The sequence below is a fragment of the Macaca nemestrina genome, unplaced genomic scaffold, assembly GCF_043159975.1.
Source record: "Macaca nemestrina isolate mMacNem1 unplaced genomic scaffold, mMacNem.hap1 Scaffold_50, whole genome shotgun sequence".
NCBI classification, from domain to species: domain Eukaryota; kingdom Metazoa; phylum Chordata; class Mammalia; order Primates; family Cercopithecidae; genus Macaca; species Macaca nemestrina.
Window position 1 is genome coordinate 298,177 of NW_027257686.1, and position 12,481 is coordinate 310,657.

At 53.1% G+C, this 12,481-nt stretch overlaps 1 protein-coding gene and 1 long non-coding RNA gene across 8 annotated transcripts in view; one reads left to right on the forward strand and one right to left on the reverse strand.

The window, feature by feature from the left end:
* The window catches only part of LOC139361443 (uncharacterized), a 286,740-nt gene that overhangs the window by 81,292 nt on the left and 192,967 nt on the right, over positions 1–12,481 (reverse strand). The window lies entirely within an intron of this gene.
* LOC139361445 (lysine-specific demethylase PHF2-like) overlaps positions 5,819–12,481 on the forward strand; it is a 65,318-nt gene continuing 58,655 nt past the window's right edge. For 3 of the 7 annotated variants that reach the window (XM_071090048.1, XM_071090047.1, XM_071090049.1), the window contains exons 1-2: positions 9,740–10,533; positions 11,580–11,719. In XM_071090048.1, the coding sequence (XP_070946149.1) occupies positions 10,218–10,533; positions 11,580–11,719 (456 nt within the window). In that variant the 5' untranslated portion in view covers positions 9,740–10,217. Of the gene's footprint in view, positions 6,777–9,739; positions 10,534–11,579; positions 11,720–12,481 lie in introns of those variants that run through there. The other 4 variants (XM_071090051.1, XM_071090050.1, XM_071090052.1 and 1 more) reach the window with 2 other exon arrangements.

Genomic DNA, 12,481 nt, shown 5'->3' on the forward strand with positions numbered 1-12,481 from the left:
TCAGCCCTGCCTCATCCCACCCACCACCTCCTCTGCAGAGAGGCTTGGAGGTCCTGTGCCTTTCCCACACAACCTGCTGTTTGCATATCCTAAGGGCTGAGGCTCTGTTTTCTTCTCGGCCCTCTCAGGTGTGGTGGGTCCTGGGGTGCAGGCTTGCCTCACACTATGCAGGTTCATCCAAGTGAGCTGGAGGTTATGTTAGCCTTGAGCTCCAAGCCTCAGCCCTGGTTGCAGAGGGAGAGCTGTGTGGTGGTCTTCAAGGGGTCGGGAGGGGTGTGGTCTGTAGACAGGACAGATGACATGGATGTGGGGGGGTGTGTTAATGTGGCCTCTGGGTTCCACTTCATTGGAGGGTCCTGGGTGCTCACAGAAGCTGCACTCACTGAACATGGGCTCTGGATGGGTCAGCTGATCACATCCCTGCTGACCTGAGCCCTGGACAAGGTGGGGCAGGGAATGCATCTGGCTCCAGGTCACAGCCAGTCCGAGTCACTTCCCTTCAAAGGGAGCCCCTTGCCAGTGTCCAGTTGCAAGCTGAAGCACCAGACCCCCAGATCCCTGTGGGACGGATTCTGTGGAACCAGTGGGGGCAAAGGGAGGATGCAGGCAATGGGTGGAAGGAGCCCCGGCACCGCTGTTCTGTGGGCTAAGGCCAGGTGGAGGGAGCCTTGGAGGCCTATCCTGGCAGCTGGTGATGCTGGGGACTGGCCCAGGTTGGGGATCATTACTCTGTGGACCTGGCTGCTCTTTCTCGGCCTCTCCCAAGGCGTGAGTGCTTTGTACTTGTCCATTGCTGGACAACGGTGGGGGCTGCATGTGTCGAGAACAGATCTCGACTGGATCCCCAGCACAGCCTCAACACCCAGACAACCACCACCAAATATGCAAGAGGGTGATGAGGAGAAGCTAGCAGTTCTTCCTGAAGTTTCAAGCTGATGGCTTGCCTGCAGGGAGGTTCTGGGATTCCTAAATTGCCTTCTTACCCCTGGTCCCCACTAGTTGGCTGCATTTATGCTCGGAATGCATCTGCCTGTGGCAAGCTCATTAACCTTGTGGCAAGCTCATTAACCCATCATCTGATTACTGCTCAAAAACAGATAAAGGGTAGGAAGGATCAGCCTGACAGGACGGGACAGTCTCATGCTGTTGCCAAGTTATTGAGCCTACCCAAAAAGCTAAGAGCCGAGCTGTCTTTGTGACAGGAATGACATCAACAGGGCTGAGTTTTGAGTGGAGGCCTGGGGGGCAGGTGTCAGGGCAGAACAAGGTTGCAGCCAGGACACCCCAGGAGGTGCTTTTCTGGGGGGCAGGACCCACTGAGGGCCCCCGAGTGGGGTCTTGGGAGGATGCTGGGGTGGCGCTGCTCTTGTGTGCTTCATGCAGCAGATACACGTGTGCATCACTGGAGAAGACGCTTTCAGACTGGTAGGGAAGAAAGTGTCAGAAACCCCTGGGCCAGTGGCCTCTTCTCATAGCTTACGTTTCAAAGGGTCCTTGCTTGGGGTCTCTTGCATGAGTTGGAGCTGGGGTAGAGCAGTGATGTGGTGCTGGGGCTGGGCAGGTTTTGCACATTGGTGAGCATTCAGTTTCAATTTCTCTAATGTCCCCAGGCATCCCCAGAAATAGCCCACCTGCCATGGGAGTCCTGTGTGCCTGCCTCACCCAGACCCTGCCCCTGTGCCTGCAGGGAGTTTAGGCAGAGGCCTGGTGGCCCAGCCTGCCCTTGATTGCAGCTAAAACCACAGTGTAGGCTCCTCTTCCCATGTCCTATGGCCAACCGCCCGGGGAGGGACATTCTAGACCAGCGGACAGTGCTGAGGTTGCAGGCGATGGGACTCCCAGCCCCTGCCTGGCTGTACACATGTGCATGTGCGTGTATGTGTGTGCTTACATATTTGTGCATGTGTATGTATGCATGCTTGTGCTTGTATGTCATGCTCTGTTCAGGATCCTGTAACACAATACTACAGACTGGAGGGCTTAAGTAATAGAAAATTTATTTCCCACAGTTCTGGAGGCTGGAAGTCCAAGATCAAGGTGCTGGCTAATTCAGTGTGTGGTGAGGGCCTGCTTCTGGTTCATAGACAATGCCGTCTTGACGTGTCCTCACATGGTGGAAGGAAGAAGGCAGCTCTTTGGGGTACCTTTTATAAGGACAGTAATCCCACTCATGAGGACTTCACCTTCAAGACCTCATTATGTCCCAAACACCCCATCGCCTAAAACTGTGACCTTTGGGGTCAGATAAATTTTGATGGGACAGATATTCAGTTCCTAGCTGTGTGCGTGCGTATGTGTGTGCATGAGCGTGTGTCTGCATGCACGTGTCTATGGGCTGAATGTGCTATATAAATTCTGTGAGGCAGATTTTCAGTGATTATTGAGGGATGTGTGCTCTGTCAGGGACAGAGGTACACGGTTCGAGCACCTTCCACCAGTGTGCATGTTCAGATTTGAAGTGAATGTGCACTGTGCCCAGAGCCTGTGATGCCCCAGTTGGTCTTTGCACTGACTCTGTCCATGCCTTGCACACAAAGGCACCTTAGGGACAAGAGGGCCGCTCCATGTCCCTGGAGAAGCTCTAAGCCAGAGCTGGGAACCTCTGGAGGACTCGAGCCTGCCTCCACTTGTCCTGCCCCTGCCACCCTGGCCTGCAGGTGGGGATGGGGACTGCTCAGGGTTCCCAGAGTTAGCGGTGCCTGAGGCCTGGTCCTCACACTTCACCCCCTCTTTTTGAAAGCCACCATGGTAAGGATTGCAGGGTCCCTCCCTGTGCTTTTCTAACCTGTCTCTTGAGCTGATTTTGGCTGTGGCCTGTGGGCAGGGGCCACAGGCCCACAGGTTTACCCGACTGACACAGATATTTGGTACAGGGTGGCCCAGGGTACCTGGCCAGGAACTCGGGAAGGTGTCCCCATCTGATGAGAAAGCCGCATAGTGGTTATAAGCAGCCCTGAATATCAACTCCTGACTTAGACACAATTACTTATCTTATTGAACTGACTTTTCTCTTCCTGTCCTGCCCTGTGGGGTTGAGGTGACTGTTCAGCGGCCGTCTCCGTGGGTATGTTGTCACAGGGACGCCGTCATCATGCTCCCCATGTGGTTCTGGGACAGGGTTCCCTGTGCCCATGCAGCAGGAGGGGCAGTCAGCCTCCTTGCTCCTCTGTGTACCTTCGTTAGCGACCTTGGCATGGCGCCACTTCTCTGGCTTCAGTTGCTTCATCCATGTGAGGACCCTGTCCCATGAGAGAGGAGGTACACAGGTATAGCCGGGGGGCCCCTGGCCTCAGTGAGTGTTCACGGACAGGAGTGCGATTGATGAAATAATGACCACGCAGACAGGTGAAATAATGACCACGCAGACAGGTGACGGGGAGGACGCCCCCATGCTGCCGGCCGTGCTGGGCCCCTGCGGGCTTCCCACCATGGCCCCCTGTCTCTGTGGGCTGCCTCCTTTTCCTTGGTCTCCTCAGCCAGCCCTGAGGCCTCTCCCAGCTGCAGTGTCACTGCTGCCACGTGACCGCAGGGCTGCCTTGTGCTCCTGTCTGAATCGATGCCGTCCTGGGCCTTCATTGCAGCCCCTCCTTGGAGCCCTGTCCACACTTGGTGCTCCTCGCAGGTGATGATCTAAGGGCAGGCAGGGAGCTCTGCTTGGTGCAGAAAGCTCAGCTCTGGAAGTTTCCTCCCTGGGTCCCACTTGGCTCCCCCATGGAGTGCACGCAACTGCATCCATTTCCACAAGGCCCTCTGAGGCAGAGAAGGCACTTTGTGAACTCTGAAACCCTTTGCTCCCTCGATATCCACACCTCCCTGGGTAGCAGCAGGCCCAGCAGAGGGTGATGGTATTCACAGTCGCCGAGGTTTAAGGTTGTTGAGGGGTTAGGAGGGTCTGGGTTGTCATTGGGAGTATCTTTTCTCCAACTCGTTTAACCTCTGGGCTGAACATCTCAACACACACACCTCTAGGGCCTGCCTTGGCCCCCTGCCCATCTCAGCTCTTAAGAAGCAGGGACTTCCAAACATCTGTCACTTGGGCGACACCTGCTCCAGTGTCCCCAGCCTTGCACGTGTGTACATGCGTGTGCCTGCATTGTTGCATGGGAACATATTCACTATCGATATGTGCACATGTACAAAGTCCAACGTGTGCGTACCTGGTGCCCTGGGAGGTGGTGTGACCTGGGCAGTGCGAGGAAGTAGGTGGGGTGGACAGGCCCAGATAGTTATGAAGGACGGGCCCTTGTCACCTCTCGACATTTCCATCTGACACATGTGGGAGCCCATGTCCCCACTCCCCCAAACAGTGGGGTTCCAGAGTCAGCACTGCATCTGCCCTGGCTGCCCTATAGTCCCAGATGTGGCACGATGGCCAGGCCTCCTCCTGTGGCTGTGGGAGATAGGTGGCCAGACCTAGACTCGCCTCTCCAGCGCCGTAGGCCCTGTCCACACCTGTTCTGGTGCAGAAGGCCTCGGACCCGACGTGGCCTCTGACCTGTGTTTCTCTGCAGTGCTGGAGACGTGGTGGTCTGTGTGCCGGGCAGTCAGCTCACACTGGGCCACATGGAGAAGCATGGCTTCACGGAACCTATCCTCATCCCTAAGAAAGGTGGGCTGGGCCTGGCTGACTGGGCCCCTACATTCTATGTAAGTGACATTGAGAAATACGTGGATAAGTACCATCTGCTTCACAGTGCTCTGGAGCTTGAGCTGGGAGTGCTGGGGCACTCGTCACTGTGCATGCTGTTTCCCTGGCCCTGGCTGTGTCCCTTGTGTGCCGTGAGCAGGGGAGGCTCCAGGCTCACTGTACTCTGTTCCTGGTGCTCTTAGACCCTGTGTCCCATTGAGATGACATATGACCTGGCAGGTCCCTTGCCCTCCCCGATATTCTGGCTGCAAAGTGGGGGCTGGTCTGGGAGGCCCTTTGATTCCGGCAGCTATGAATTGCATTTTTGTGGGTGCTACATCACACCACCAGGCCCAAGAGGCCCTGGTGTTGCGGGCCCACGTCTGTCTTTTTCCTCTTAATTTTTTTTTTATGATGAAACTTTTTAAACACACACAAAATTAAAGAAACAATAAGCCCTCATGCAGCTAGCACTGGAAACAAAAACCAGCAGCCTTCAGCCGATTTTCTGCCTCCATACGTTTGTTTTCTTGTAGTATTTTAAAAGAAATTCTGGCCAGGCATGGTAGCTCATGCCTTTAATTCCAGCACTTTAGGAGGCTGAGGTGGCTGAATTTCTTGAGGCCAGGAGTTCGAGACTAGTCTGGCCAGCAAGGCAAAACCCTGCCCCTTCTCAAAATAAAGAAATTAGCCGGTTGTAGTGGTGGCACCCATAGTCCCGACTCCTCGGGAGGCTGAGGCAGGAGAATTGCTTGAACCCGGGAGGTGGAGGTTGCAGTGAGCCAAGATTGCACCACTGCACTCTAGCCTGGGTGACAGAACAAGAGTCCATCTCAAAAAAAAAAAAAATCTTTTTACATACACCATTTCACCCATAAAAATTCCAGTACATCGCTCACAGTTCCACCATTACACTCGATAATATTAACAGTAATTCCTCGGTGGCATGTAAGACTCAGTTTAATTCTTCCCAGTTGCCTCAAAAATGCCTCTCTACGTTTGGCAGTGGAATCCAAATGAGGCCCCCACATTGCATTTGCTTTTTATGTCCCTGGAGTCTCTTTTCTTCTGACAGCGACATTTCCTTCCATCTCATTGGTTTGTTGGAGAGGAGGCCATGGTTGGTCTTGCAGAATGTCCGACATCCAGGATTTTGTTGCCAGCGTCCCCAGTGGTGTCATTGAGCAGATCCTTCTGTCCCAGCTGTTTCCTATGAACTCGTGGTTAGAGGCTTGCTTGACTTGCCTTCAGGTTTTTGGCAGGACTCCCTCTGGGTGCATGTGCTTCCATCCGTGGGGAGGCCTATCGTGCCTGGCCGCACTCCTGCAGTGATGCCAACAAGGCCAGTGGCCACGGCACACATCTCATCTGTCCACACTAACCCCATGGCCTTGCACTTTGTGGACAGAGCAGCCATGGAGAACTACTGTAAAGGGCTGCTGGCAATTCTGTGCTTTCTTCTGCCTCTTTCAGTCATGAGTCTTTTATAAAGAAATTTGCCTTCTCAGCTCGTCTGGCTATCCTGAACTTTTCTGTGTCAGCTACAGAGAAGGCTTTTCCCTTTATCAGTTTGCCAATTACCAGAGTCATGAATTGGTGCTGTACAAATGTGGGGGATTTGATAGCTTAATTTTTAAAAAGTAGGTATGTCTCATGAATTACTTGGAACATACACTGAAATGTATTTGTTGTTCATCTGAAATTCAGGTGGGCCAGGTGTCCTGTGTTTTCATTCGCTAATCTGGCCACCCTCACTGAGGCCTGTCACCTGGCTGCCTTGCAGTTATCACCAGGTCAGAGGGAGAGTGGTCAGGGCGCTTTGCTGAGCCAGAGGAAAAGCACGTGGATGAAGCTGGACGTTGGCACCCAGAGCCTTAGCATCCAGCCGCTGGCAACTCTGCTGTGTGTGACGGCAGCCAAGGGTATGTGTCCACTCTGCACATCCTGGCCTCAGGGAGGCTGTGCCAACTTCCCAGGGTGCTCGAGCTCCTCCCAGCACCTCCCCACGGCTGGAGCAGAGTGTGGATGTGACAGATGTCACCAAGCAGAAGGACTGCAAGATGAAGCTGAAGGAATTTGTGGAGTGTTACTACAGCACCAGCTGCAAGCGGGTCCTCAACACCACTAACCTAGAGTTCTCTGATACCCAGTGAGTGCCGCCACCCTGGGGCTGGGGTTGGGGCAGGGGTGCTGTGCCGTCCTTGGCAGTCGCCTGAGAAGCACAGTTCGAAGGTCTCAGTCTGGAATACTGCACATGGCACACATGGATTTTTCCTGTTTCTCTTGCTCTTTTAAATTTTTTCCCTTTTTCCTTCCTTTTTTTTAAGGTTGGCCCACAGCTCTTTCTCTTTCAAAGTGTGAAGGTTTGAACAATTGTGAACAATTCAACATTCAACACAAGGTTTCAACACAAGGTTTGAATTCAACACAAGGTTTGAACATTGTGAACAATTCAAAAATAAGGAGCAAAAAGGCAAAGCCTCTTCTGACCTTGGCCAATCCCATCCTAGTCCTCAGAGAGAACATTGGTAATGGTGTGTAGTTTTTTCCAGAATGCACACACTTCATCACACACTCAGACACATCAATGACACACCCACTTATGGACACACAACATTCACACTCATGGACACACTCAACAGTCATGACACCAACTCATGGACATGCTCATGACACACTGATTCATGGACACTCGAACACGTTGACACATTCATGACACACGGACCCTCACATTCGCTTATGGACACACTTACTCATAGATGTCACACTCGCAGTCATGACACACTCATACCTACTCACAGACACCAACGCGTGGTGAACTCACACTCATGGACACACCAACACACTCCTGACCCATTGACAACACACCAACACTCACCCATGGACGTACTCATGCCACATTCATAGATACGACACACTATCAGACACATGGACACACTCATGACACTCAGCATTCAGCAACACAGGGCGCAAACACTCATGGACACACCAACACGCTCATGACACGTTCACAACACACCGACTCGCTCGCATGACATGGACTTGTGATACACTCACTCATGGACATTCACGGACACACCGTGGACACCTTCCTGATAGGCACTGACACAAACACAAAGGGACTCATGACACGCTTATGACACATTCTTGAAAGACTGAGACACTGACTCACTGGCACACTCACACTCCTAACATCCACATCCCTGGCACAGTTACCAACACCTGCACACACCCATGGAAAGGCCTGCACTCACACATGAGATTCTGTAGGGGGGGCTGTTGTGACTCACCTCCCTGCCTTCCAGGCAAAGTGGACTCCCCACAGATGTGTTTTGGTTGGCCCGATCCCCCTGAGTTTCTGGTGCTGGTTGTCATCAGCCCTGCGGTCACTGGGTGGGGCATCCTCTGTCATGGCTGATCTACACCAGCCTGGCTTCCCAGTGGCAGAGCTGCTGGCCCCGTACTTTGTGGCTCTGACCTTGTTCTCCCCCAGGGCTGCCAGCCTAGGGGTGGTCGGTGCCGGCCCTGAATCCACCCCTCACCCCCTCTCCATCAAATCTGCTGCCATCCAGCTGGCCCCTGGAAAAGATCCAGAACACTCACTCAGTGTAAGGCATGGGTGGCTAAGGATGGCTTCAGTCTGCATCATTTCCATCATCCCTACTTCCTGAAAGCACATAACACATGCAAAGGGGCAGGTAGGAATAAACAAAAGAATTATCTAAAACCACACTGAGAAAGATAATACAACACTGTGCCAAGAGCCACAAAAAGGTAATATGGCTGTGCATGGTGGCTCATGCCTATAATCCCAGCACTTTGGGAGGCTAAGGCAGGAGGATCACTTGAGGCCAGGAGTTTGCAACCAGCCTGGGCACCTGTCTTTAATTTTTTTTTTAAAAAAAAGGTAATGAGCATTCAGTATGGTTTGAGCTTCCTAACAGCAAAGGCAAAAAGGGAAATGGAGTGCGTTACGGTAACAGGGAAAGCAGTATGTATTGCTTGGTACCAAAAAACATAACTGAGTCATGTCTCCATCAACTTAATTTTCTTAAGTCATCTGAGAACTGAGGGGGTTCTCAGATGTCGGGATGATGGAGCTAGGGGGAGAGAGGGTACTTTGGCCTGTGGTTTTCCATTGGGCGTTTCAGGGCCATCCCTTTGCCTCCTGTGTCCACTGGCCCAGTCCGTGGACCATTAGAAGGTTGTTTGCAACTTTTATTGGTCACTGACCTATCAGAGCCTTCACATGAGCTTGGGTCAGGGCCATGGAGTGGGCTCTGCTTCATCATTAAGTCTGTCTCCTAGAATGTTGGCCAAGTAGGTAAGGTCAGGCCTGACCCCATGGGTTGTCTGGGGTAGCTCTTGGGGCCTGCTGCCTCACGGGGGCCCGCAATGACCAATGTACCCCTAGACCAGACAGATGCCTGCTGTGTGGCAGGTCTAAAGTGATGTGCCCACTGCTGGTCATTCAGACACATGTCACATCTGGACTCTTGCTCATGGTGACCTTGCGTGTCCATGGGGGCTTTAGGACCACCCCCCACCAACTCAGAGAAAGGTGTGGCCTGTACCTAAGCAAGCCAAGCAAGGAAAAGAAGGACATTTGAGGGTGTAGTGGGAGGCAGGGACAGCCTGGCCCCCATCGTGTGTGGTGTTTGAAAGACCCAGCTGGAGGTGGGTTGCAAGGGCCCTTGTGGCAGGGAACCCTCTCCTGTGGGCAGCAAGGTGCCCAGATTGCTGAGTGTTCAGAAGTTGGCAGTGGGCAGGCATGGGGGCAATGAGGACTCCTGGAGGATGGAAAAGGGTGCTAGTTTGGAACCTGCTGGAGATGTAAAGGTGATGACTTTTTTTTTTTTTTTTGAGGTGGAGGCTCACTCTGTCACCCAGGCTGGAGGGCGATAGGGTGATCTCAGCTCACAGCAACCTCTGCCTCCTGGATTCAAGTGATTCTCCTGCCTCAGCCTCCCGAGTACCTGGGATTACAGGCACGCCACCATGCCCAGCTAGTTTTTGTATTTTTAGTAGGGACAGGGTTTCACCATGTTGGCCAGGCTGGTCTCGAACTCCTGACGTTGTGATCTGTCCACTGCAGCCTCCCAAAGTGCTGATACTACAGGTGTGAGTCACCGTGCCTGGCCTAGTTTGATGTTTTTGATAAAATGTAGTGCATTTTATCCAGGACAGTTTACACTTCATTGAATCGAAGGCTTTGCATTTCCCTCTCTTCCCTGGATATGAGTCGGCTGGATTTGACTGTGATCTGACAAGGCTAGGGGTCGCAGGTGCCCTGTTGTCAGCTCTGAGGAGCAGTGGCTGTTATCCAGGTGACACCAGAGGTGCCTGGACTGAGTGTGAGAAATGATATCTACGCTGCAGCTCTGCTTGCCACAGTCACATGCACATGGCCAATCCGGACTCACTTTCCAGTTTGCAGGAAAGGAGGCTCCTTCTCAGGGGTGGATGGTTTTGGGGCCTTCTCATTGTCTTCTGGGAGTGGAGGCCAGCATCAGACCCAGTCTCCCGCCAGGGCCACAGCCAGTGCCTGGGCTCATTCCGCCCTCTGTAATCCTGTTTGCTCCTCTGTGAAATGACAGCTGTGACGCGTGGCCTGCAGGTGGTGAGAGTGTGGGACGCACCTCACAGAGCATGTTTCCCACTCCAGGGGACATCAGAAAGGGAGTCTCAGGTTCCCTCTCTACCTTCCTCTCCCACCCCCAGGATGCCCAGCTTCGTGGAGCCACCTAACATCATGAAGAAACTGCCCTGGGTAGAAAACTACTGGCTAGACGATATATTGCTGGCCAAGCCCAAAGTGACCCAGTACTACCTGATCTGCATGAAGGAAAGCTACACCAACTTCCACATCGACTCGGGGCACCTCTGCCTGATACCGCGTGTTCAAAGTAAGCCACGCCCCTTGGAACACCTCAGCTGTGCTGTGGCCATGACCCATCTGCAAGATTGTCTGCAGTCCCACGAGCCCTGACTGTGGCCAAGATGCCACTCCCCAGAGGGCCCTCGGACCATCCATCCCTGGGACAGGAGGCCATGGAGACATCCCTGGATGGAGGGGCGGGGGTGCATGTGGGATCAGATAAGCGCACAAATGTCTCATTTTTCTAATGGGATTCAGGCTCAATAACCATTGGATGAGGCCGCTGGGTGACTGTGCACTTAGAGGAGAAAGGGGGGTGTTGTGAGGACATCCTGAAAGAGGGGTGAGCCATAGCCAGGGCCCCGCACAGGACCTAGCGGGCAGGATGAGGGCATCTGAGCAGACAGGGATGGCTAGGAGCCTCACCATCGAGGCTGAGAGAGGGAAGCCAGAAAAGCCAGAAGAAAAATGAAAAATAGCAAAAGAAACAAAGGAAACCTTAAGCTGCGGGCTCCCCTAGCTGCTCACTGAGCTTCTCCAGACCGGCTGGGGCTGTAGCTGGGGGCGGGTGGGTATGCTTATCCCACCTCTGGGAGGCCTTGAGGAAGTCACTGGGGCACCCTCAGAACCTGCCTTGGCTCCACTGCCGTAGGACAGGGGTCTCTCTGCTCCCGGTGCAGAACCCCTCCTGGGGCCAGGCATAAGACCACCTGGAACACAGTGGCATCATTTGACCCAGCCTGGGATCCAAGTGGTTCTCAAGAGTGGAGCTACCTGGAATTCTTTTGACAGCCAATTGCAGCTTTATTTGCAACCTAGGCATCCACGCCATTTGTAGTGCCTCAAAACAATGTAATGTGGGATTATGGGCTTTAGCCCTTGATTATGCTGGGGGCCCAGATACCCAGAATCTTCCTAACACGCACACTTCTGAATTGCGAAGCCCCTGTGTCCTCAGTGGTGCAGACGGGAGTCGTGGACCTGAACAGGGTACTTTTCACATTAGGACCTATCACTTGCACCCCCACCCTTTGTACTGGCATGGGCGGCTCTGCCAACAGGCTCTCTTGGCAGGGGGAGAGAACCTTCTGTCTCATCAGGCCAGCCTCAGCCAACATCTGTGTGAGTGCTGGCGGTCTGCCTCTAACCACAGCGAGATGTTCTTTGCCCACCAGGTCGACAAATGCAGGGCCAGACCCTCTTCATTCCCTCAGGTGAGTGCTGGCAGCTTTGGGGACTGTGTCCTAGGGCTTGCAGGCCCTCATCAAGGTTACTGGCCTCTCAGGCCGTGTCCCCACCATGGGGTCTCTTGGCATCCCTGGCATGCCTGCTCCCTTGTCCAGAACTTAATGCCATCCCAGCCCAGTCCCTGCAGAGGGGCCAGCAGTGGGGCTTGTGCTGTCTGCTCAGCATGGGCAGTCATCACCACTGAGGACACCTTGGAGCTGCACAGCCAGTCAGGCCCCTTCACAGCCTGGCTGGGCTCACTGTGACTGAGCCCACGGCTGGAGACCCAGCTCAGAGAGCCTTGTGTGGGAACAGCAGCCACGACATCAGAACCAGCGAGGGAAGAGGGTGCTAGCTGCTCATTAAGTCAATATTAGGGGACATTTTGAGTCTGTGCTGAAGGAGAAAGCCCGTCGTGAGCCACTTTGTGCCCCTAGATGATGTTAGAACAAATCCCAGATATTCTGCCGTTTCAATAAATATTCCACTATTTCTGAAGGACTTCCTTTCCTTCTAAAATAACATAGCTACAATACTGTTCCCACATCTTGAAAAAATGAACAATTAACAGCAATTCCCTAGTATCATCAAATAGCCAATTGGTGTTCAGATTTTCACATTGTTTTATAGGGTTTTTTTTTTCTCATTTTAAGTAAGTATCAAACTGAGGCCCTCACACTTTAATGATTTATAAGCTTCAGAATCTTCTGTCATCTATGAGTCCCTCCTTCTTCCATCAGTTTCCTCAC